General features: G+C 60.6%; 9 protein-coding genes across 9 annotated transcripts; 6 read left to right on the top strand and 3 right to left on the bottom strand.

Annotated features, from left to right (window-relative positions):
- Positions 1-809: 809 nt before the first annotated feature.
- COLE_00765 (uncharacterized protein) lies at positions 810-3,135 on the top strand (the record flags this gene model as incomplete). The annotated part of the gene is made up of 3 exons (XM_018420188.1): positions 810-1,238; positions 1,277-2,808; positions 2,886-3,135. 3 exons carry the CDS (start codon positions 810-812, stop codon positions 3,133-3,135), a joined length of 2,211 nt encoding a protein of 736 aa, XP_018281963.1.
- A 1,156-nt stretch (positions 3,136-4,291) lies between these two features.
- Positions 4,292-6,001, top strand: COLE_00764 (uncharacterized protein; the record flags this gene model as incomplete). The annotated part of the gene is made up of 3 exons (XM_018420668.2): positions 4,292-4,322; positions 4,441-4,554; positions 4,824-6,001. The coding sequence occupies 3 exons, from the start codon at positions 4,292-4,294 to the stop codon at positions 5,999-6,001; spliced, it is 1,323 nt and encodes a 440-aa protein (XP_018281964.1).
- A 720-nt stretch (positions 6,002-6,721) lies between these two features.
- COLE_00763 (uncharacterized protein) lies at positions 6,722-8,761 on the bottom strand (the record flags this gene model as incomplete). The annotated part of the gene is made up of 4 exons (XM_018422027.2): positions 6,722-7,393; positions 7,445-8,304; positions 8,445-8,616; positions 8,675-8,761. 4 exons carry the CDS (start codon positions 8,759-8,761, stop codon positions 6,722-6,724), a joined length of 1,791 nt encoding a protein of 596 aa, XP_018281965.1.
- A 668-nt stretch (positions 8,762-9,429) lies between these two features.
- COLE_00762 (uncharacterized protein) lies at positions 9,430-9,741 on the bottom strand (the record flags this gene model as incomplete). The annotated part of the gene is made up of 1 exon (XM_018419479.2): positions 9,430-9,741. One exon carries the CDS (start codon positions 9,739-9,741, stop codon positions 9,430-9,432), a length of 312 nt encoding a protein of 103 aa, XP_018281966.1.
- A 1,897-nt stretch (positions 9,742-11,638) lies between these two features.
- COLE_00761 (uncharacterized protein) lies at positions 11,639-14,775 on the top strand (the record flags this gene model as incomplete). Its single annotated transcript, XM_018422028.2, has 4 exons — positions 11,639-11,847; positions 12,825-13,136; positions 13,210-14,175; positions 14,244-14,775. The coding sequence occupies 4 exons, from the start codon at positions 11,639-11,641 to the stop codon at positions 14,773-14,775; spliced, it is 2,019 nt and encodes a 672-aa protein (XP_018281967.1).
- Positions 14,776-15,788: 1,013 nt separating this feature from the next.
- COLE_00760 (uncharacterized protein) lies at positions 15,789-16,306 on the top strand (the record flags this gene model as incomplete). The annotated part of the gene is made up of 3 exons (XM_018420074.3): positions 15,789-15,835; positions 15,975-16,152; positions 16,184-16,306. 3 exons carry the CDS (start codon positions 15,789-15,791, stop codon positions 16,304-16,306), a joined length of 348 nt encoding a protein of 115 aa, XP_018281968.2.
- Positions 16,307-16,543: 237 nt separating this feature from the next.
- On the top strand, positions 16,544-17,830 carry COLE_00759 (uncharacterized protein; the record flags this gene model as incomplete). Its single annotated transcript, XM_018426350.2, has 4 exons — positions 16,544-16,708; positions 16,740-17,289; positions 17,321-17,706; positions 17,741-17,830. 4 exons carry the CDS (start codon positions 16,544-16,546, stop codon positions 17,828-17,830), a joined length of 1,191 nt encoding a protein of 396 aa, XP_018281969.1.
- A 520-nt stretch (positions 17,831-18,350) lies between these two features.
- Positions 18,351-20,409, top strand: COLE_00758 (uncharacterized protein; the record flags this gene model as incomplete). The annotated part of the gene is made up of 3 exons (XM_018426351.2): positions 18,351-18,760; positions 18,794-18,851; positions 18,883-20,409. 3 exons carry the CDS (start codon positions 18,351-18,353, stop codon positions 20,407-20,409), a joined length of 1,995 nt encoding a protein of 664 aa, XP_018281970.1.
- A 1,147-nt stretch (positions 20,410-21,556) lies between these two features.
- COLE_00757 (uncharacterized protein) lies at positions 21,557-22,342 on the bottom strand (the record flags this gene model as incomplete). The annotated part of the gene is made up of 3 exons (XM_018426352.2): positions 21,557-21,589; positions 21,637-21,816; positions 21,977-22,342. 3 exons carry the CDS (start codon positions 22,340-22,342, stop codon positions 21,557-21,559), a joined length of 579 nt encoding a protein of 192 aa, XP_018281971.1.
- Positions 22,343-22,375: the final 33 nt, after the last annotated feature.

The following is a 22,375-nucleotide window of genomic DNA, read 5'->3' as shown; positions in this document are numbered from 1 at the left end:
TATCGAGCATCACAGGTGATGAGGCGCGGAGCGTGTCCTCGAGTCGAATAAGAGAGGAGGGGAGGGGAGGGGGGGGGGGGAGGGGTAGAGTATCGTGGGGAAAAGGAGCGTACGTGGTGGGTGGAAGTAGGAGTGTGGGAAGGTGAACGTGTGAGGGTGGGGAGTGTGTCGATGGTGTGCTGGATGTGCAGGCAGTGCGCGCAGGCCTTGTGTTGAACGCGGAAGTGAGTGGAGAGGAAAGAGTGAACCAGGAGAGGAGGAGGTTTAAAGAGAGGATAGAGAAAGATGAAGAGGAGTGATAGGAAGAGAAAGAGGGAGAATGACCAGCGCGAGAAGAGCGCGAAGAGCGACGTGTGTTGATGCTTGGATCACCTCGTCCATCGCCCAGTTCAATTGACGCGTCCTACGAATATATATTAAGGACTACGAGGTAATTGAATTGCGGATTTACGAAGGATTACTATGATTTACTAATAAATCTATGTCTAAATCGCAAGTCGAAATCTACATTGACGATACCGTAATAGTGTGCCTGTGGTGTCATAGCGTTTGTTGATGATGCGCGTCACATCCGCCCCTTGCAACATTCCCACGAGCACAGAGCTCTTGTGCAAGGGGCTCCAGTTCCAGTTCCTCCAGGCGCACAGGCACAACCTGCTGCCGGAGTCCGCGTGTTGTCGGGACCGATGCGGAGGCGGCCATACGCGGCCATACTCTCTGCCGCGCTGTCCATGTTGATCCATTCATCACTCTCTGTCTTACTCCAGCTCGTCATACACCTTGCCATGCTCACCTCATAGCTCCCCGCCATGCTCAGACATCTCAATCTCCCTCTCGCCGCATCCCTTCGGCACGCACGGCCCAACGCCATCGCCTCCTCGTCAACACGCCAGCTGTCCTCTGCGGCGCATCTTTCCTCGACTCCATCACCATCACGCTGCTCTTACACATTCTTGCGCAAAGGCAAGCTGAAAGCCGATGGTGCATGGGTGCACCCATCTCCCCAGCTTTCCCACCCGGCTTCCGTTGGCGTTAGCTCTATCACCTTTCCACAACATAGGAATAGTGGGGGAGCACCCCAGGTCACGCTGCTGCGGCCCGGCGCTTCATCAACATTGCGGTACCGAGGAAGGTTCAATGGGGCTCGAGGACAGATGTTGTTGAAAGCGCGCAACTTCCATGCTACATCACGTCGTCAAGCACTGCCCCTTGTACCGGCAATCGGTGCCCTCCTCAAGGTAAGCCACTGATGCCTGCATGCAGTCTCACGCGCCAGGGAACCTCGCTACTCGCCCTAACGACGGGCGTGTCAAGATTACTCTTGTCGTTCTTCCCGATCGGGACGCTTGCCATGTTCCGCTTCCGCCGTGGTGTGTCTTGGCTCGCCAAAGATAAGCGTATTCCTAAAGCTTCGCCTGAGGCGGAGGAGTTCTGGAAGATGTGGTGCGAAGGGGAGAAAGGTGTGTGGCTGTCGCAGGCCGACGCCATCTCTCTCGTCGAGGCCCCCGAAACACCAGGTGGCGACCTGATATCTCCTGACGGGCGGATTGCGTACGCCTTGCCGATGCGCCCCACTACCAAGGAGCGGTGGCGCGATAAGCAGCCTACCAAGCCCGAAGACATCGAGGAGCACACTGCCGCCCACGCCAAATGGGTCAAGAAGATGGCAGCGAGCCTGCGACGCGGCTATTTCTTTCTGCCGCCCTTGCCGCCTGTGAGCGTGCGGTACTACAACGAGCTCTCGACGCGGGAGCAGCACGAGGTTGACGCACTCCGGCAGTACTGGGTCAGCTTGCGCATGTTCAAGGACCGGCTTTACATGATGCGGTGGATCGTTACCTTGCTCTTCTTTATGCCCGTCCTCCTCCTCATGGGCGTATGGGCGACGGCGCTTGAACGCGTCCCTCTCACGGGGCGATGGCGGTTGATTCTTCTCACAGCCGATGAAGAGGACATAGTGGCCTCAAGTCTCGAGGGCGCCAGTTGGTACAAGAGTGTAATCAACCTCCTGACAACGCCGGAGAAACCTGCGCCCCCTATCGTGCCCCTAAATGACTGGCGGTGGGCCTGGGTTCAGAACACTCTGCGCCGGCTCGAGGCCGGTGTGCTCACAGCGGTGGAGCGTGTTGATGGCGGAGAGATGGGCCGCCCGATCGACGCCGAGGAGGACAGCCTCTGGCCCCCGCCGTCCAAGTATCCCCTCCGACCGAGGGTACGCGCTTCAGCACGCATGCACGCCGCCCTGCCTGGAAGTGTCAAGGACGCGGGATGGGAGCACATGGAACTGGGTCCGCCATACAACGTGATGCTCATGGACGCGCCTGACCGCAACGCCTTCTCCTATGGCTTCGGAGGTAAGGGCGCGGGCGGAATAGTAATCTTTACGGGTCTTCTCGACGAAATCCTAGCACACAATGGCACACCGCCAGCCTCGACGGAAACGCCCAAGTCCAGAGGCTTCTTTGACGGGCTGTTCTCGGCCACGCCTGTGCCGCCGAAGCACGCACCGCCGACCGAGGAGCAGACTTTACACCTCGCCATGGTGCTCGCGCACGAGATGGGCCACCTTCTTCTCTCGCACCACCTGGAGACGCTCTCGCATCAGCAGGTACTGTGGCCGAGCGTGCTAGGCCTGCAGATCGACATCATCCGAGCGATCATTTGGCCGTTCACAATCTTCTTCGGGCCGGCGGTGAACGACGCCCTTGCAAGTCTGGGACGTGCAACGGCCGAGGAGATGAAGGAGCACTTCGGGCACGTGGGCTTTGAACGTCGGCACGAGCACGAGGCGGACTTGGTTGGCATGCGGTGAGTGAGAGGGGAAGCCGGCGGAGCCAGCCCCCAGGGAGCCAGCGACGAGGCCTGGATGAGACGGCTGATATCAGGGTGCTCGCTCACGCGTACTTTGACCCCCGGCGGGCCGTGGAGAACTTTGCGGGCAGCGTTGCCTCGCTCGAGGAGATTGGACGGGGGGAAGGCTCGCTGTTGGACATGATCAAGCTGTGGAGCTGGTCGGGCCACCCGACGCCGAGTGAGCGCGCAGCGACGATGCGCGATGAGCTGGACAGGTGGGCTAAGCATGATGCGGAGGTGCTTGCTGCCGCGCGGCGGTTGCAGGGCGGACGCGCAGCGTGAGTTAGAGTGCATGGGTACGTGTGGTGAGCGAAGGGTAATGTAGACCGTCTATAGGTCTTTATTGTTGTCACTACTCCGTTGTTACATTGATCAATCTTGGTCGCGCGAGCAGTTGTCGGTGGTGGGAGCCCAGGCAAAATGCCACTTTATCCGCAAGAATCCCGATCCGACAGCAGCCGGAGTTTACCGAGCCAGACGATCACCATCGACATCTGTCGAAAACTGGAGGTTACGACCGATGAAGACGTCGGGATGCGGGGTCTGGTGTGGAGAAGGGAAGGAATGTCCGCGGAGCTCGACGGAGCGTCAGCGCTGCCGAGAGGAGGTGAGGTCCAGGGGGCTGGGTATCGCGCGTGCTGACACGGTGCGTCACCACGTTCAGGTAGTGACTCGAACTAGCAAAGTGAATTCCGGCGCGTCGCGGTCATGTCCTCCTCGGATTCTTGCATGCCGCGACCAGGAACACGATAGCGTCCACGATGTGGGGTAGGATTGTTGTGACGCTGACTGGCGCTTAGACGGAAATCGTGCACCGAGATTGAGCGTATCTGATGATCTGATGGCCGACGTCGCGGGTGCGCTGACGGCTGATGTGTCTGATGGACTGGAGCCTTCGGTGTGTTCCGCAGTCGCGCGCGATGTAGTGGGAACTGTGGGTCCTGAACACTGAGCATCCGACATTTGGCGTTGAGCACAACGACCGTGCTTCGGGCCGTCTAGAAACGTCTCGATTGTAGCTGATGCCTGCGGTGACGCACAACGTTATCGATTATACGGGACATGCAGCATACGCTGGCCAGACAAGACCAGAACAAAGACTGCGTATCGCTCAGGAATCACTGCTTCCCTGCCCAACGACCCAGATTGTTCTTATATGCATCGCCCCGTCCACTAACCATCGCGAAGACGCGGACTGTTTCTATGTACGTTTTCCTCGGAAATACTGCGCTCGCTCGGCATTGTCAGTCATGTCCCGGGTTAGTGCCTGAGATTGCGGGCAAGATCCAGTAAGCGCCCTTTGTGCGCACCTGTCTAGCCGCCTATCTCCCGTGGTCTGCCCTCCGGCGGCCCGGGCCAGACCAGCCGAGTCGTCGGGTCATAAGAGTATCCACAAGCATCTACGCCGCCGCTTTTCTGTCTAGCACACATACTCACCATGTCGCAGAAGGTCGTCATCATCGGTTCTGGTATGTCTGAGATTACGGGTGTGGCGCCGATCAACGGGGATCAGCGGAGCGACGATTTTTTCGCCCGCCGACGTCCGCCAGGAAGAGAATGAGGAGAATGAGAGTGAACTGACACCAGGCGTGTTTGGCATGTCCACCGCCCTCTGGATGCTCCAGACGGCCAAGGACAAGTACGACGTCACGATCCTCGAGAAGTGCGAGACTGTGCCGGCGCCGGATGCCGCGTCGACCGGTGAGTGCGAGTTTGAGCGGGGTGGCGGGTGCTCGCGTGGCCGAGCGTCGAGAGCCGGCGGTCGACGGCGGGACCTAGAGGAAAATGGCAGCGTGCAGCACGCGCTCTGTTTTGTATCTGAGGCCGCCGGCGCCGGCGCCGGAGCCAGCCGAGTGGACTAGAAGAGGTGACAACCCACTTCAACCCCTCGGCCAAACCTTTCCTGAGCGCCGCAGCACACCGCGCCCAGTCCACCTCCGCCGCTCCCTTCCAGCGTTGACTGACCCCAGACATCAACAAGATTATCCGCGCCGGCGACTACGCGGACCCCGAGCTGTCCGCGCTCTCCGTCGAGGCCGTGGAGATGTGGAAGCGCCCGGAGTGGGAGGGATGCTACCACGAGTCTGGCGTCATGTGCCTCTCGGGCTCGGACCCGCGCGGCACCAAGTACGTGCAGGAGAGCTACAAGAACTGCGAGGCGCTCAACCTTGAGCCGCGGGCGAAGCGGTCCTCGGAGGAGATCAAGGGCGTGTTCCCGCCCGAGCTCGAGACGGGCGCGTTCCCCGACCGCGTCGGCTACCACAACGTGACCGGCGGCTGGGCCGAGAGCGGGCGGTCGATTGAGATCGGCTTGCGCCGCGTGCAGGAGCTCGGGGGCAAGATCGTTGCCGGCGCCGAGGTCGTGGCCTTCACGAAGGCGGCGGACGGCAAGACGGTCACGGGTGTCGTGCTCAAGGACAAGAAGATCATCCCGGCCGACCTCGTCGTCGTCGCCGCGGGCGCGTGGACGCCCGCGCTCCTCCAGAGCCCCGCGGTCGCCGCCCGCCTCCCCCCCATCGTCGCGTCCGGCCAGACCGTCGCCATGATCCAGCTCACGCCCGAAGAGGCCGCGATCCAGTCCAAGGTCCCTGTCGTCTTCAACCTCGACAACGGCTTCTACATCTTCCCCCCCACCGCGGACGGCATGGTCAAGATGGCCATCCACAACAAGGGGTGGACGAGCTCGGTCGGCCCCTCGGCGTTCGGCGGCGCCGTCTCCGTCCCCCGCACCAAGCTCAGCAAGGACGCCGAGCTCGGCACCCTCCCCGCCGAGGCTGTGCGCACCATCCGCGCACACCTCCAGGACCACTACCCCCAGCTCGCGAAGAAGCCGTTCGCAGACGTCCGCATGTGCTGGTACTGCGACACCGTCACCGGCGACTGGCTCGTCGACTACCACCCCGACTTCAACAACCTCTTCGTCGCGACCGGATGCTCGGGCCACGCGTTCAAGTTTGCCCCTAACCTCGGCCGCGAGGTCCTCGCCCTCATTGAGCGCCGCCCCACCCAGTTCACCGACCGCTTCTCCTTCGCCCCCACCAACCCCCACGGCGCCGACTACCGTGGTGGCGTCATCCGCGAGATCGACCTCAAGGAGCTCGCCGGCCCTGCCGACCTCCTCCCCTTCGGCCGCCCCGCGCGCCTCTAAGCCGCGGCGTGGACATAGTTTGCATTGTTTCGGTTTCTTGTCTGTACGCTTCGGGTTCGGGATGCATTGCATGATGAATACGGGGTCGTGAGCGGAGGCGCTGGCGTGAGTGCGAATGTCAGCGTGAAGTGATGAGGCGCCCCGGGGAACATCAAGTGGACAAGGTTCTACGCGAAGCAAGACATATTAGCAAGCGAATTGGGCAGGAGGCAACCGATCAACTCGGTGACTGAGTGCACGAGATGCCCACTAAGTATGCGGGATGCCTCGTCGCACCGGAAATCACTTTCGCCACCTCCGCATCATTCCCTACCCCCACACCCCTCTAGTCTCAATCGATGCATGTCATGTCTTGCGTTTGTTGCCTTTGCGAGGAGTTGAACCTCTCCTGTACGACCTCTGCGCGAGCCAATGGCGCCGCGGGGCCGGGGGTATCCTTGCAGGGGGGTATTATGTGAAAGGTATGGGTTGAGCCGGGTACTGGGCGCCGGGTTGAACGGCTCGTCCGTTGAGGACGCTACAACGAATATGTAAAGTGTATGAGGGTGGGATGTACGAGCCGTGGGGTTGGATCCACTAAGGATTTTCTTCTCACGCCGCGGCGGGGGTTGGATCGCGCCGGGCGAGCGTTACGTGACTGAGACTATGATACAGCAGGGTTGGATCTGCAGCTAGGTTTTGTTGGCGGGGTTGGATCCGCATAATTACTCTTCTAATGGTTTAGACGCCGTTGGCGAGCGGCTGGTCGAGGAGGAAGGGCTCGAAGATGGCCATGCCGTCCTTGAAGTCGTTGGCGACAATGTTGACAAGGTAGCTCGTGTCCATGATGTTGCGGATGAGGGAGCGCGTGGGCGATCCCTCGGGGTAAAGGTTGGCCCACTGGCAACCGAGCTCGAACGCCTCGTCCTTCCATGCGATGAAGGAGACGGCCTCGACAATAGTAGGCTGGATGATCTCCTTGCCGGGGAAGACACCCCAAGTGACAGCGTTGGGGCCCTCCGAGTGCGTGTTGGTGCGCAGATCGCCCTGCTTGTTGACAGCGTAGTAGGTAATGCGCGGGTCCTTCTCGATGCGGCGAATGAGCGGGCTGAGAAGCTCGGGCGCCACGAAAAACTCGAGATACGCTTTCTGGTACACATATCCGCCGGTGGGACCCCAGCCGTGCACCTTGTCGTCCGAGCGCGCGCCATCGACCGCGGGCTGCGAGTTGATCGTCAGATATCCGCGCTCGTTCATCTTGGCGAGCTGATCCGTAATCACCGTCGTCTCGGACGATGCGCCGTTCTGCGACCAAGGAAGCTTCTTGACCTCAGCGCGGCAGAACTTGGCGAAGAGCTCGTTGATCTCGGCACGCGTCTGAGGAGCGCCCCAAAGCTCGAGCGCCTCCTTGGCCTGTTGACGTCAGCGTACAATCCATGCAGACCAGATCGCCAGATAACTCACAGTGGTGCCAATGGCAACAGGGTAACCGTCGAGGTCACCGTAAGCGGGCGAGCGAGAGTCACCCCAACGGCCGTTGGGGAACTCGTCCCAGTCGCTAGTGCGCGACAGGTAAGACTGCACACGATTGGCCCAGAAGATGGGACGGATGGTCTCGGAGCGGCGCGAAGGCGTAAGGGAGGGGCGCCAAGGGAGGGGCATGACCTGCTCGCGGCGGGGCGTCATGTCGAGCTCCTCAAGAAGCATGCGAGCACCCTTCTCGAGGTTGAGGGTGTAGACGTGCAGACCCTTGATACCGGCCTCCTGGTTATCGAGGATGGCGCGGCACATCTCGGCGACGAGCTTGGTGCCTCTAGCACGCACTTGCTCGTCGTCGCCCTGCACGGGAAGGAGGACATCGTACCACTCCTGGGGTACGACAATGTTCTCGCGCTTCACCCATGTCTGGAACTTCTGCCAGTTCTGAATGGGCATGATACCCGGCACAATGGGGACGGTAATGCCGTACGAGCGCACGTCCTTGACCCACTGGAAGAAAATGTCGACGTCATAGAACATCTGGGTAAAGATGAAGTCTGCGCCGGCATCAACCTTCTCCTTGAGCCACAGCATCTCCTGGTGCTTGCCATCGGGCGTGAGGGGCGTCTCCGGGTGGCCCTGGGGGAAGCCTGCAACGGCAACGCAGAAGTCTCCGGGGTAGTTCTTGTGGATATAGCGAACGAGGTCGATGGCGTGCATGAAGCCGCCGGGCGTGGGCTTCCAGACGTCCGAGCCAGCAACAGGGTCGCCGCGCATGGCGAGAATGTTCTGACAACCGGCAGACTTGGCCTGCTTGAGCGCCCATTCGACCTTCTCCTTGGGCACTGCGACGTCAGCACAACAACATCGAGATGGCACTCTGGATCTGTGGGGAGATGTAGTCGGCGCCGACGCAGGTCGACAGGTACCCCGCAGCCCCACATCCACCATGACAACGTGGCGGTTTATCGGCCATCTAACTCACTCTCGGTGCAAGTGAGGTGCATGCACGTCTCAATGCCGATGGTGCCCTGGCACACCTCGACGAGCGACGAGGTCAGGTCGGCATTCTTGCCGCCAGCGCCCCAAGTGATGTCGATGAACTCGGGGCCGAGATTGCGCATACGCTCGATACGGTCATAAAGGTTCTGGAGGCCCTGGACGTCAGCCAACTCCGAGATTGGGCGTCCGCTTCGCGCAGCGCGCTCGACATACCTGTGCAGTGCGCGGGGGGAAGTACTCGAAGCTCCAGAATGGACGTCCCTCGCGCTCGGCGGCGAGGAGCTTGTCCGTGATCTTCATGGTGGAATGAGTGGTTGGAGGTTCGGCGGATTAGGGAGAAACGTGGGTGCGGACCTCGTGGAGGGTAAAGCGGGGGGAAGGGGGACGTGTCAGTCGTTTGTCGTTTCCGACTATTTTGGTGCTGGACTTTTGACGTTTTCGAGATACAGAGTGAGCGTTGCGGCCAGGACGGAGAGACAGAGACGGCAGCAAGATGAGAGAGAAGAGGATGATGAGAGAGGAGAAGGAAGGAAGATGCACCGAGGATTGAATGAGATGCGGCGAGTGCGCACTAACGGACGACGGAGTGAGCGGCAGGAACGGCCAGCGCGTGGGTTCTTGGATACGAATGGAATATCCAAATTCGTTCGTATTAAGTTGATTGCCGCATCAGCCGCGCACATCATAATACGACTCGACTCATTCTTGTTCCTGGTTGGATAGTGTGGCCCCATCGACCCCATCATGCCCATCACAGGGACAGGGGCGGCATTCATGAGCATGAGCATGAGCATGAGCGTGCGATCGCGGCAAGCGGCGAGCGCGCTGCAAGAGCAGACGAGCCAACGAGATTCGTTCCACTCGATCCCAGCTCCCACGGTAATCCCATCCAAAGGCCGAACATGGAAAGCACGTGGAGTTGATTCCGGAAATCTTAAAAGAGGCGAGAATTACGTGTAGATGATAATTCACGAGACCTGCACGTGATCATGGCCCCGAGTCGGACCAGAGGTCCGTGCGCCGAGTGTGGCGAAATGGGTGGGATTGAGGGTACAGAACAACTTGTACCCTCGACCATGGCGTCGGCAGCAGGGTTTCTCGGCGCAGGGGTGTGCGTCAAGAAACCCGGGGCCGTACTCCACAGGCCACAGGACCAAACAGCTGGACAGGCGTGCCGAGGGTCTGTGCTGAGGCTGCCACCCAGACCACCGTGAGGGTCGAGCTGCGCCTAGGCCTTTCCGCCACGTCTGAAAGGCATGAAAGGCATGCCTCGCTGACATCTTGCGGGGTTGCAATTCGCCGTCACTCACTGCCAGCTGCCAGCGCGGCGTTGTTCCGGCGTCCGGTCCGTTCGGTCTCTTGATCTTGCGCGACGCCACACCGCAATACGAAATCCTCGCTGGCTGATTTTTTTATGCAGTGAACCCTCGTGCTTCGCGACGACCACGCAGTGTGCCACGAGGTGCGCATTGAGCTTCGAGCCTCGTCACCACGCGACCGCAGCCATTGCATGTGCATGCTGCTGCTGCAGGCAGCAGCGCGCTCAGTGGCGCAAGTGGATCGTGGAGCTGTGGAAGAAGCCAGGCCGGTTTCGGGGCTAATGAACGAGGCGGTGCAGTGTCAGTTACCCTGCAGGCACGATGCGCAGTCGCGTGTTTCTTGACCAGATCGCTTTGCGCCATTTGCGCCTGACGCGTCGGCTAGTTGCGAGCAATACTTCGCCAGGGTGGGCATGGTGTGAGTGGGTGGGGGGGCCTGCAGAGGCGGAATGGGGAGCCAAGATCACAAGAGTACGAAGGGCTAGAAAGCTAGAAGAGAGTGTGGAAGCCAAAGGAAGAGAGGTCAAGGCCATGAGGCACATGATAAGGGAGCCAGGGACAAGAGACTTGAACATATCGATATGGGATATGGGACACGCAGTGAGCGAAGTCCTTGAAATCAGGGTGTGGAGTAACCACCTTGGGCAAGGGAGCGACGGGGAGCAAGGGCAGGTCAGGGCCTGAGCAAAGAGCAGGTGTGTCATTGCGTCAACATGCCTGCAGCATTTTGATACCTACGATTACATCGTGTTGTCAACGTGGCCAGAGGTGTACTATCAAACGTCTGTGCATGCATCCACTCTCCTATGAGAACTGCCTCGTCGGCACATATTGGATGGACAGCAATGCGGAGCTGGGCTCGGAGGGGCCGAGGAGAGCGACGAGGCGAGGAGAGATGTGCCGCCGATGAGCGATGTCGGCATGCAAGGCCCAGGAACGTGGACCTCATGTTAATCCACGCCGCGTGGCGACTGTCGCCCTTGACCCCCTCGCCCCCTCATTGTGGTGCGCCCGACGTCAGCATACGCAGCACGCCCGCTGCCACTGACAATGTTCGACATCCCCATTTGCGAGGTGACAAGAACACACGACTCTCAAGTGCCATATGGAATGCTCTGCCAAGAACTTGTTAACCGGCATGACCCCGCTTGGGTGCCGTACATATCTCGCGGCTGTCGGCGGTCTGCGGTCAGTGGGACCCCCGGGACCTTTTGGCACTCTGCAGCCCTCTGCCCTTCTGCTCATACCCGCAAGGGAACCGGGCAGAGGCGTGAACAGGAGGACCGCCGCGCCGCCGCCGCCACCGCTGCAAGCGGGCCTCGTGAGCTAGCCAGCTAGTGAGCCACGAGCCAGGTGGCCAGGTGCCGGGGGCTAGCGAGGCAGGGAGAGAGGAGGGAGCAAGGGGTTTGGAACCTTGGAGCCGGACCTTTCGCTAATTCACCAACCACAATCCAGACATTCACCTGCGACAAACTCGTCCATCACCTTCCTCCTCACACTCCTCCTCCTCTATCCAACACCGCCCAGTCTTCTTTAACACCAACACCACCACCGCCGCCTTTCAAATCAAACGCGCGCGTACTCCTCCTCCCTTGGCTGGCGCACATACTGTCCTCTTCATCGCCATCTCCTCCGTCAACACCTCATCACTCGCACTTTCTCAATCTCCCTTTACGCCCAACACGGCCAGTCGTCGTCGTCTTTCCCCACAACACCCAAAACTCCTTCCCCCGCGCGAAATCAGGCATAACAGGAACGGCCCCGTCTTCCCACCGCCGTCCGCCTAACCCCTTGTCATTCCGTACATCCTCATTCAACCGCCATCATCGACCGCATCACTCTTCCATCCACTTGCGGCATGCCCACCACCCCGATCTCGCCGGTCGGGCGGTCTGGCCCTTTCCGCCGCTCCGGTGGGGGTCCCCCGCTCAGCGCATCAGGTCGCTATGGCGAAATCGAGACCGATGACGGCGCGCTCGTCATGGGCGGAAGCCGCGACTCGGAGGTCGTAGGCGTCTCTGGTGGACGTGAAATGGGCGTGACCCGTCCCAAACGCAGGTTGTCAAGGTGAGTACACTTGCAGGTCGTTGAGAAATGTGCGGGCATGGCCAGTTGTGTTGTTTGTGGGGTGAGCGGAGAAGGCGACGGGATGCTGTTGGGCGTCCACAGACCTACTGGGCTAGGTTTGTTGGGGGTCACGAGAGGAAGAGGCGATAGACATCCAGCGCCGGAACGGCATCTAGGAGCCGTACCCAGCTACCCAATTACCCAAGCCGTGTAGTCTCTCTTGGATTCAAACAGCCAAGACAGACCTTGACCAGCAGGCGTCATGGCCGCATCGATTGCAGAGCACACGTTATCAAACCTTGACTGCGCATCCCAATTCTCTTCCATCCATTCTCTCTCCCTCACCTACTCTGCCGGTGGGCACCTCCTCCCTCTCTTCATTACCGTCTGGTATCACCACTTGGTGACATGTCTCTTGACAGGGACGATGAGTGGGTCATGTTGTTGTGGTTTTGAACCTATCCCGAAACGAACGCGTCTCGTGTCTTGATGGCAACAGGGTGGAAGAGGGAGTGGAGGCCTTGGAGGTGGTCGGTTGTGGAAGAGGGGTCTGTGCACCTTTGATTCCCTCTGCACGGACTCCTTGAAATGCGCCTCGCGCGGTGAGAGTGCCACACAAAGCCCCGAGACCGACGCCCAACATGCATCCATGCGGGCCATGCGCTGCTGCGCAACCAACCTGCACATGAATCTGCGCTCCGGACTCTCTTCCCCTCCGGCCCCTCATGCCTTTCACCCTCTCCTCTCATCCCTTTCCTCCCGCCTCCCTTCCCCCCCCCCCACTCTTTACCCGTAACACGACGCGCTCGAGCCTCTTGCCCCTCTCTCGTTTTCTCTCTTGAAACCCTTGCGCTCTACGCGTGATTAGCCCTCATAATCTCACTCTCTCACCTGATCGTGATCCTCTTCTCAGCCTCTCAGCCCGCACGACACTTCTCAACAGCGACCTTGACTGTGTGCGGCGCTCACTGACATAGCCTTCCTTCATTACCCACTTCTCCTCTTCAACCCAACATGTCTTCATCACATTCCGAATATAGGGCGCTCAGCGCGACTTCATCTCCACCCGCCTCGCCCGGAGGTGCTGCGGCCTACGGCGCTCCCTCTCTCGATTCGATCGCACAGCAATCTAACAGCAACAACGCCGGACCCCACATCCCAGCGTTGGCACGGCTAGCGCCCACTGTGCGAATTGACGAGAAGGGTCCCACATATATGCCGGCGAGCACCCCGGCGTCACGCGACCAAGGTCCGCCCAAGCTGTTCGGCATTGAGCTCAAGTGGATCTCGTAAGTCGTGCTGTCAAGTGGTCTGAAACGTCCGCCCATCCCGGCAAGTTTTGCGGTATGCTAATCAGTTTAGCCTTATCACCCTCGCGCTTCAGAACGCATTCCTCACGATCATCATGCACTACTCGCGGATAGCGACCGCTCCGAACAAGACGTATTCTGCAGCCGCAGCTGTCTTGCTCAACGAGCTGCTGAAAGGCGCAATTTCGACCCTGGTTGCGCTCAAGCGCATCGACAACGACATGTCCGCGCAAGGGATGCAGAAGGAGTCAAGGACCCGCCCTGTGCAGGCAGGCTTCACCATGTTCAAGCCTAGCCGCCTGAGTGCGCTGCGCCGCGCGGTTCTATCGCCCGATTGCTACAAGCTCGCGGTCCCTGCTATCCTCTACGTCATCCAGAACAACCTTCAATATGTCGCCGCTTCGAACCTCGACGTCGCCACGTTCCAAGTCACGTACCAGATGAAGATTCTCACGACCGCCTTTTTCTCCGTTCTTATGCTGGGTAAGCGTCTGAGCCGCGCTAAGTGGTGTGCTCTGGTTATGCTGGCCCTTGGCGTCGGCATCGTTCAGCTTCAATCTACGACTGCCCCTGGCCATGCAGCACGCCCTTCGTCGCATAGCAAGCACTCGCTGCGGGACGAGCTCCCGGAGGAGGCCGAGAAGCTCGTCAAGCGCGCCGTCGATGCCGCCACTGCTACACTGCCTGCCACTATGCGTCCCTTCCGTGGCTTCGTGGCCGTCACCATGGCGTGCTTGACCTCTGGTCTCGCGGGTGTTTACTTCGAGCTTCTACTCAAGTCGGGATCAAGCTCTGGTGCGCCGGACCTCTGGGTTCGCAACACGCAGCTGTCTCTCTTCTCGCTCGTGCCGGCACTCGCTCCGATCCTCTTCGCCGGACACTCGCCTGACATGAGCTGGTTCAGCAACGTCACCTCAAAGTTCGCCAACTTCAATGGCTGGGCTATTGGCACCGTCCTGACCCAGACCTTTGGTGGTTTGATTACGGCCATCGTCATCCGTTACAGCGACAACATTATGTGAGTGGACGCGCGGGTAGCGCGGGTAGTCTGCCTTGACCGTTAATCCGTTTTTGCTGATCGTCCAGGAAGGGCTTTGCAACGTCATTGTCCATTATCATCTCGTTCCTCGCCTCGGTGGCTCTGTTCAACTACCCTATCACGTTCTCCTTCGTTGCCGGCGCTTTCATCGTGCTTGCCGCAACGTTCCTGTACAACTCGCCTTCAATGCCTGACGCCCCGCCTACGCGCACGGCCATGGCTGTCGCCCCTGGCTCGCCGATCCCGACAAACGCTCCCATTATTGGCGAGCCGCGCGCCCCGTCGCGCACATCGAGCGTTATCAACCTCCTTGCCGGTCTGGGCTCGCGCCCAGGCTCTCGGCGCGCCAGCGGGTCTGACACGCCCCGGCCCTTTGTCGCTGTGCCGCCTCTCTCTCGAGCAGGCTCGTACACGAGCAACACGGCAACGCCGTTCACGCAATCTGCGCAGAACTCCCATACCCAATTGAACGAGTTTGGGAGGATGTCGCCAGCGCCCTCGTCGTCCAAGCCCTCCCCGACCAAGGCAACCAGTGGCAAGGTGCGCCCCCAGCTTTCTCTCGACACAACTTCGCTCTAGCTGGGTCTAGACTTAGAGAGTGGGTAGTGGGACGCGCGGCGCGCTGGGCACCCACAGCCCCTTACAGATTCCGGGACGCGGCGCCATGGGCGCGCCGCCAGGCAGACTATGCCCTATATCAGCCGCAACGGCTTAATGTGTGACCTGATGCATCACGTATGTATGAGGGGCGTGCGCTGGATGAAGCACAGGGGCATGGTTGGGCTGTATATGCTGATCAACCATCAGCCGGTGCTGGCTTGCGGGCTGTTCGCGTCGGTTGGCATTTCTACAAGGAAGTGCTCCCAGGCGTGTAAGGCTACGCTATCCTGTCTTCTGGTTCGTTGGTAGCGCGTTAGCTGAAAGTATCAGAGACGCGAGGCCATTGTAGTTGTCTGGGGACTGGGAAGGCACGCGTAAAGCTTTGTAGGGCACCTACTCTACGCAAAGAGGGTGCCCAGGCAGAAGTGAGCTTCGGTTGCAGATCGTCAGCTATCCTCTTCGCTCTTCGGTTTCTACCGGTCGTTAGCATGTCGGATTTCTACACGTTCGTCCCTTCCGTTGAATCGCGCTGGTGAGCAAGAAAGATGGGGGGCGATATAGGTGCTGATTTGCGGATCAGAGCAGCCCCGCCGATTCCGCGTATCGGATTTCCTGACGCGTCATCCCTCCACCACACCTCTTCCGAAATCTCAACACCTCTCATCTCCCACACGACCACCATGGCCCGCCTAGACGCCATAAATGAGCCGCGCCAACGCAAAGGCAAAGGAAAGGGCAAGAAGCGCGACGATTTGGAGCCCTACATCCGCCCGTCGGAAATCACGGGCGGCGGCAAGCCGCTGGTCGACCTGAATCTGGATGACCTGCGCGCAGCCGGCGTGACCTTCACCGAGGATGCGGAGCTGCCGGTCCCGCAGTCCGCGCTGGATTCGGCGCTTGGCGAGGATGGGGATGTGGAGGTAGACGAGGAAGACGACCGCACGCCCGAGGAGCGCGCGATCGAGGCGTGGTGGGACGAGTTCTTCGACTCGATGATATACACCATCCCCTTCTCGTTCCTCTTCCTCCTCCTCGACATGTGCGCTGGCGAGGAAGGCAGACGCTGACGGCAGCCTGAGTAACCAGACGTATGCGGTGGAGCGGCGGCCAAGCTACTACTTCAAAAACTACGCGTATGCGCTGCTGAGTACGTGCATGCGCTGCGGAGCTGACGACAGCGCTTGGCGTCCTCGTGTTCTACAGTGCGTGGCGAGGGGAAGGGAGCTCACAACAGCCAACCGCCACATCGCCAGCTCCAAGCTGTGTCAGTTCTTCGCGACAGCCGCGTGCATCGGCGCGTCGACGCGCGTCATCTGGCTCATCAACAAGGAGTCCTACCTCAAAGTCATGCAGCAGGTGCGTGGGATGCGGAGCCAGCTGATGCCAGGGCCCGGCGTGCGGCACCATCTGGATCGCGGCAATCGTCATGCTTCCTCTGGGGCGCGCGCTGCTCGCCCTCGCGGTGTGGTACGGGTATGTGCGATACAACCAGTTCAGCTTCAGTCCATGACCTGGTTTGGACATGTATTCTCTTGCTGTGGCGTCGGTCATGCGGCATGGTTGACTGTGCTGCCAAGGAAGGTGGTCATTGGTTCTCCTCCATCTCAACGATCTCCCTTACTCCTTTTAACACCTCACCTCTTCTTCCACTCACTGACTACTCACAACTCATATGCTGGCTAGCTAGTCGCTGGATCATTGGCCGCTGACACGCCGACCTCATTGCTCCCACTGCTCCGTCATCGAGATGCTGCTCGGCTCCGAGTCCCCAACGCCCGTCACAGGACCCACGCACTGTCTCCTCGACTCGCCGCCTGGCCGCCTTCGCTCCGGGTTGAGTCGGAGCCCGAGCCGACCAACATGGCTCCACGCTGCAGACATCGGGCATCCCCTCGTGCGCTGCATCCCCAAGGTATCGCCGCTCCCCAACGCGCTAATCCCAGCGACCAGTCCGCCGAAACACACTCAACCTCCCACCTTCCTCGCCGATCCCTAACCTCCTCCCACGGTCCTCGCCCTGGCTCACCTCTTCGTACGCTGACGCACACGAGGACGTCGAGATGCCCCTCAACGACATCCCGCGCCCGATGTCGCGCATGCGTCCGCCGACGCCACACCCGCGCTCCAGCTCTACCGTCCATCCCCGGCCTGCACTCGATGCCTTCGACGACGACACGTTGCCTGATGACGAGATCGAGGTTGCGCGCTCGGGTTCTTCTCCCAAATGGTCACCAGGCGCCTGTGTTGTGCCTCCGCCTCTCGCTTTTCAAGGTCTTCTGATGAACGGCTTGGAGAGCCGAGAGTCTGGGAGTTCTCAGCCCCCTTCTCCATCGCACTGCAGCCCACCGCCTCCCATTCTCTTCCCAGACAACATCAGCGAAGGGTCACCAGAGCTTGCCACATGGGACCTCGCGCGGGATCAAGTCCTTCATCAAAATGGCGAGTCACTCTACGATCGATGGGGCTTTGCTATGATTCGAGGCATGACAAGTGGTGAGTTTCCGCCAAATAGAACTAAGCACAGGCTACGAGCCATATCACTACAGCAGCAACCCTTCGTCCGAGAGCGTCAGGCTTCAGCGTCGGCGGCTGCAACACGCAAGCCCCATCGAGTGGTCTCCAACTCCATCCCCACGGCCGTCAGCAAGCTCGAAGGCATCGCCCTTCTCCGGGCACAGTGACTCTAAGAGTGACACGCCGCAGCCATCTCTCCCAAAGCGGAACGCGTGGCGCGGCGGAGAGCTCTACAAGGCGTGGATTGGGGCTGAGCGGCGATGGCCCGCTCCTCGTCTACTGGACGACGACGATTCCGACATCGACGAGACCCATGAGGAGACGCGGAGGAAGGCGAAGCGCAAACGGAAGAGGACCAAAGGTTCACCGGCTGGTGAATCGCGCGAGCTGTCACCTGTGGGCGAATTTATTGGGGCTCAACTGATCCCAGGACTCCCTCCAGCAGCGCCAAGCTCGGATTCGCCGCTTTGAAGACATCGACAACAACTATCAGCTTCACGTGGAGCATGTGCTAGGATAGAGAGGACTATTAGGCTGGAGAGGGCCGCATTCGCTGTTGGGAGCTCGCGTGAGTTATGTATGTGAGAAGCGATACGAAGAAGCATCTCTTCCCCAGGCGGTTCTGGGATCAGAGGAGCGGAGCGATAGCTCTGCGATGCAGCTTCGCTGCGAGTTCACTCGCAGCGTCGAACATGCACCGCAACACTCGAGACACCTGGCGTACGGCCATTCTCGGCGCGATCTCGGCAACAACACCATCACCCTTGGCCTCAAACGCTGGAATTGGCCGACAAGCCGACAGGCCGAATCAACTTTTCCCTCCCCTCAGCCCGCGCTACGACCGACGAACCGCCGAGTCGATGAACCGGATTTCGGCCTCCGCCGACGGCTGCTCGCCATCAGAGCATCGACTGCGGACGGAGATGTGACTCGCTGATTCTCTCTTGACTAACAAGACGACCGACGCTAGGAAGGCGCTCGATAGGGGCCCTACAGAACTATACACCCCGCGCTTCTACGGGGATGGACGCCGCACCACAATGTCCAGCCCTTCCGACAACAAAGTTGCGCCGAGCGACGGCCCGCTCGTCCGAGCACCGTTGCGCGAGCGCCGCTCGCCCGAACCGCTGTACAAGGATATCGAGCCGATTCCGCTCGAGCCCATCCCATCGCACTTCACGCACATGTCCAGACACTCTCTGCACTGCCACTTTGAGCCTGAGGCCGATGCCGAACGCCGACCAGTTGTGGATATCGAGCACGCACCCGTCGACGACGATCCACGCGCATGGAGCAACCGCAAGAAGAACTTCGTCTTGACCCTCATGACGATCGCCGTTGTTGGACCCATGATCTCGCCGAGTATCTACAACCCCGTTCTGGACGACGTTGAGGTCGACTTGTCTGCGTCCCAAACCCAGATCGGTCTCTCCCTCTCCCTTTACATTCTGTACGCGGACGATTCTGACGTGGCTGACATCAGCTTCCAGGGGTGTATCCCACTCGTGTGGACGACGATTGCCGAGATCGTCGGGCGCAAGGTGAGTAACCCCGCCACAAGTCTGATCTTAGCCCGTATACATCACCTCTTTCGTGCTGTACACGGCGGGCAGTGCCGCGGGCTCGCGTGCCCCCAACATGCCCATCCTCATCGGAATGCGCATTCTGCAGGCCGTGGGCTCGAGCGCCGTCGTGTCCTCCGGCGCCGGCTCCCTCGCGGATATGTACGAGATCGAGGAGCGCGGCCGCCGCCTCGGCTGGTTCTACGGCATGCCGATGCTTGGTCCGACGCTGGGCCCGCTCATCGGTGGCGCACTAGGCAACGCCTACGGTTGGCGCTCGACGCTCTACTTCCTCGCCGTGTTTGCCTTCCTCATGACGGTCGCATTCTGCTTCTTCCCAGATACGTGGCGTCGCGAGCGCTCACGCAGCTATCAGAAGGCGATGGCTGCTGCGCTCCGGCGCCAGCTCAAAGCGCAGGCTGTTGCTGAGAAGCGCGAAGCTAAGCTGGAGCGCAAGCGCATCCGCGGTCTTGCGAGCACCGCCACGACGCCTGCGGCCACCCGCCCTCCTACGCCAGGCGCCCTGACTCCCCTCGAAGGCGAGTACGATCCAGAGACCGCTCGTATCAACGGACCGCCCTCGCTCGTCGCCCGCCTCCGTGCCCGCCTCGGAATAAAGCAGAGTGACGAGCTACACCCCTCGTTCGTCGACCTCAACCCGCTTCCCTCGACAATCAGCGTGTTCCGCGCACCAACGAACGCGGCCGTTCTGGTCGCCTCGGGCCTCCTCTTCGCCGTGCAATACACGACAACATACACTGCGGCCGTGACCTTTGCGCGTGCGCCGTACAACTACAACCCGCTGATCATCGGCGTCGTCCTCGTTGCCTTCGGCATGGGGAATGTGGTTGGCAGCGTCGTCGGCGGTCGCTGGAGCGACTATGCGATGCGCCGCCTGACATCGCGTAATGGGGGCACCACGGAGCCGGAAATGCGCCTCCAATGCACGCTGCCCGCCATGCCCGTCCTCCTCGTCGCGTACCTAATCTACGGCTGGACGGCCGAGTACAAAACCTCCATCGCGGGCCCCGTCGTCGGCCTCTTCCTCGCCGGCTTCGCCCTCCTCTTTGTCTACTCCTCCACGCTCGCATACCTCGTCGACTCGAATCCCGGGCGCTCCGCCCCCGCCGTCGCGTGCAACAGCTCGGTGCGCGGCATTGTCGCCTGCGTCATGTCCCAGGTCGCCATCCCCATCCAAAACGCCATCGGCGACGGCGGCCTCTATACCCTCTTCACGGGGATTCTCGCGCTCTCGTGCGCCATGATCGTCCTCGTGTCGTACCGCGGCAAGCGGTGGCGCGAGGCCAAGCAGGCACGGAAGGAGGCGCGGAGCGCCGCGACAAGCGGCGCAAATAGTGGTGTAGCGAGCGGCATGGCGAGTGGTGTGGCTAGTGGGAACGCGAGCAGGGCGCCTAGCATTAAAGAAAGCACGCCGTCGCCGACTTCTACGGCGGTGAGCGGGGAAGAGGGCCAAGTCGGGACATTCCAAGGAAGGGATGTCAAGGCGGACGCTAAGAACGCCGGGGCGGGGTCATAGCCTTCTGGGTTGTCTATGTCGAGCGCTTCCTGCTCCCAGCAGCTCCTGGACGGCGCGCCATGGTCCCCCCACTGTGGTTTCACATTGTCCGCGACAAAGTGGTATTGAAGACCACACCCTTTCACTCCAAGCTTCTTCTATAGTATAATCTATGTGACACTGTACAACAGGCCGAAGATGTTGTGTACGGTGCCGTGCACCTTCCGGCGATCCACGGCCTCGACCGTCCTCCGCTGGCCGGGTAATATTAACCGCACCGGTTAAAACCCAGCGGCAACTTGGCGGAGTGGTTAACGCGATTGACTAGAAGCCGAGCTCAGCTGGCAGCTATCAATTTCCTTCGGGAGCGCATGTTCGAATCATGCAGTTGTCGATTGTTTTTGCCCGTCGCACATGCGACCAAGGCTCCTCGAGTGTCTGGACGTGTGGTGTGGGCATCGGCGCGATGCGTGAGGGTGTCGGCAGGTCAACGGCCCATGAAGAGAGCAGGAGGTGGGCAGGCGGTAGGATCTAATGAACCTCGAGCGACGGATGCTGCTGACAGGGCCGGGTGCATGGTCTTGTACAGCTGCTACAGCAGTACTCTGGAGAACCGCGGCTGCCACTCATCTTAGTGCACGTCGCCGATCGCCGATCGCCGAGACCACGCCGTATGGCCGCGTGTGCCAGACAAGCATGCGATGCTCGATTGTTGCCACCTGTCTCAGGTTGGTACACCAACCTCCCCCGCCCAGTCCCCCCGTGCTCTCAACATATGCATACACGCGCTCTGCAGCCTACATGCTCCGACCTAGCGGGGCGGTACAACGCCGGCGAGCCTCACGCTTTGCTGTGTTTCTGATTTCCGGCTCGATCCTTGAGGGCTATACTTCATGCTTCATACTCGTGCTGCTTCTCTTCCTGTTTATTCTTCTGACTGAGACTCGGCTCGGCTGACGTCGATTGTGTTGTGTTGGGTTGGTTGGACTGGGTTGATGGTGGGCAATGGACAGTGGATGGATGCGTGGGATCCGGGGAAGGGGATCCGTGTGGACAAGAGATGTTGGAGGACAAGACGGGAGGAAAGGGTGCGATGGAGCGATAGCGTCCCCGCATACAACTAGGAGATGTGGAGCCTCTGAGGCGCGAGGTGTTCAGATGAGCGCGCTCAGAGGTGGTCACGCAAGATGCGCTCGCCCATCTGCTGTCAACGGGAATCCTCGGCAGCACAACCAAAGTGACACTCACGGGGCTTACGCCGCGGCGGCGGGCACCCGACTCGGAGAAACGGCGGCGGCCCTGCGAAACGCGGCGGTGCTCGGCCGGCGGCGGCGGAGGGGCAAGCATCGGCTCGGGCGGCGCGTGGGTGCTGATGGGGGTCGGGTTCGGGACAACCGGCTGGTTCTGCTGCGTCGGCATCGGAGTGGGCTAGTGTCAGCGGGATTGGTGGATGAGCGGTGGGTGGGAGTGGGGCCGCGTGCTGTCTCTTCTTCCCCGGCCGGGACCCCTGTTCGGCGCACGGCCGTGTGGATCCTCGCGATGGGGAAGATGTGGGAGAAGGTATGCGGTGCGACCCAGCTGGACTTACTCTACCGAAGCCGCCGAGGGAGAGGCGACGGAGGGCACCCTCGCCACGCGCAAGGTTGTCACGCAACGCGGTAGCCTGCGGCGGGCTCATAGCCGTGAACCCAGTAAGCGCGCTCGGACTAACGCTCATGCTCATGGCTCGGCGTGCGCCACGCTGCTGGGCGGCCGCCCAGCCCTTGGTGCGCAGGTCGCCGATGTCGCCGAACTCGTCGATGACGTGCTCGTGAGTATCCTTTGGCGGCGACTGGGTGCTGTTCATGCTAAACGCGTTCCACTTGCCAAAGAGACCACCAGCCGACTGGGAGAGCCCGGCGGACGCCGTGTTGCGCGGGGCCTCCTGGCCGATGGGGATGGGCTGAGACGGCATCTTGGTGGCGGGAGCGGTGGCGGAGGCCGAAGG

Source organism: Cutaneotrichosporon oleaginosum (assembly GCF_008065305.1).
Source record: "Cutaneotrichosporon oleaginosum strain ATCC 20508 chromosome Unknown ATCC20508_contig01, whole genome shotgun sequence".
Classification (NCBI taxonomy): Eukaryota; Fungi; Basidiomycota; class Tremellomycetes; order Trichosporonales; family Trichosporonaceae; genus Cutaneotrichosporon; species Cutaneotrichosporon oleaginosum.
This window is presented reverse-complemented; position numbering and strand designations above follow the sequence as displayed.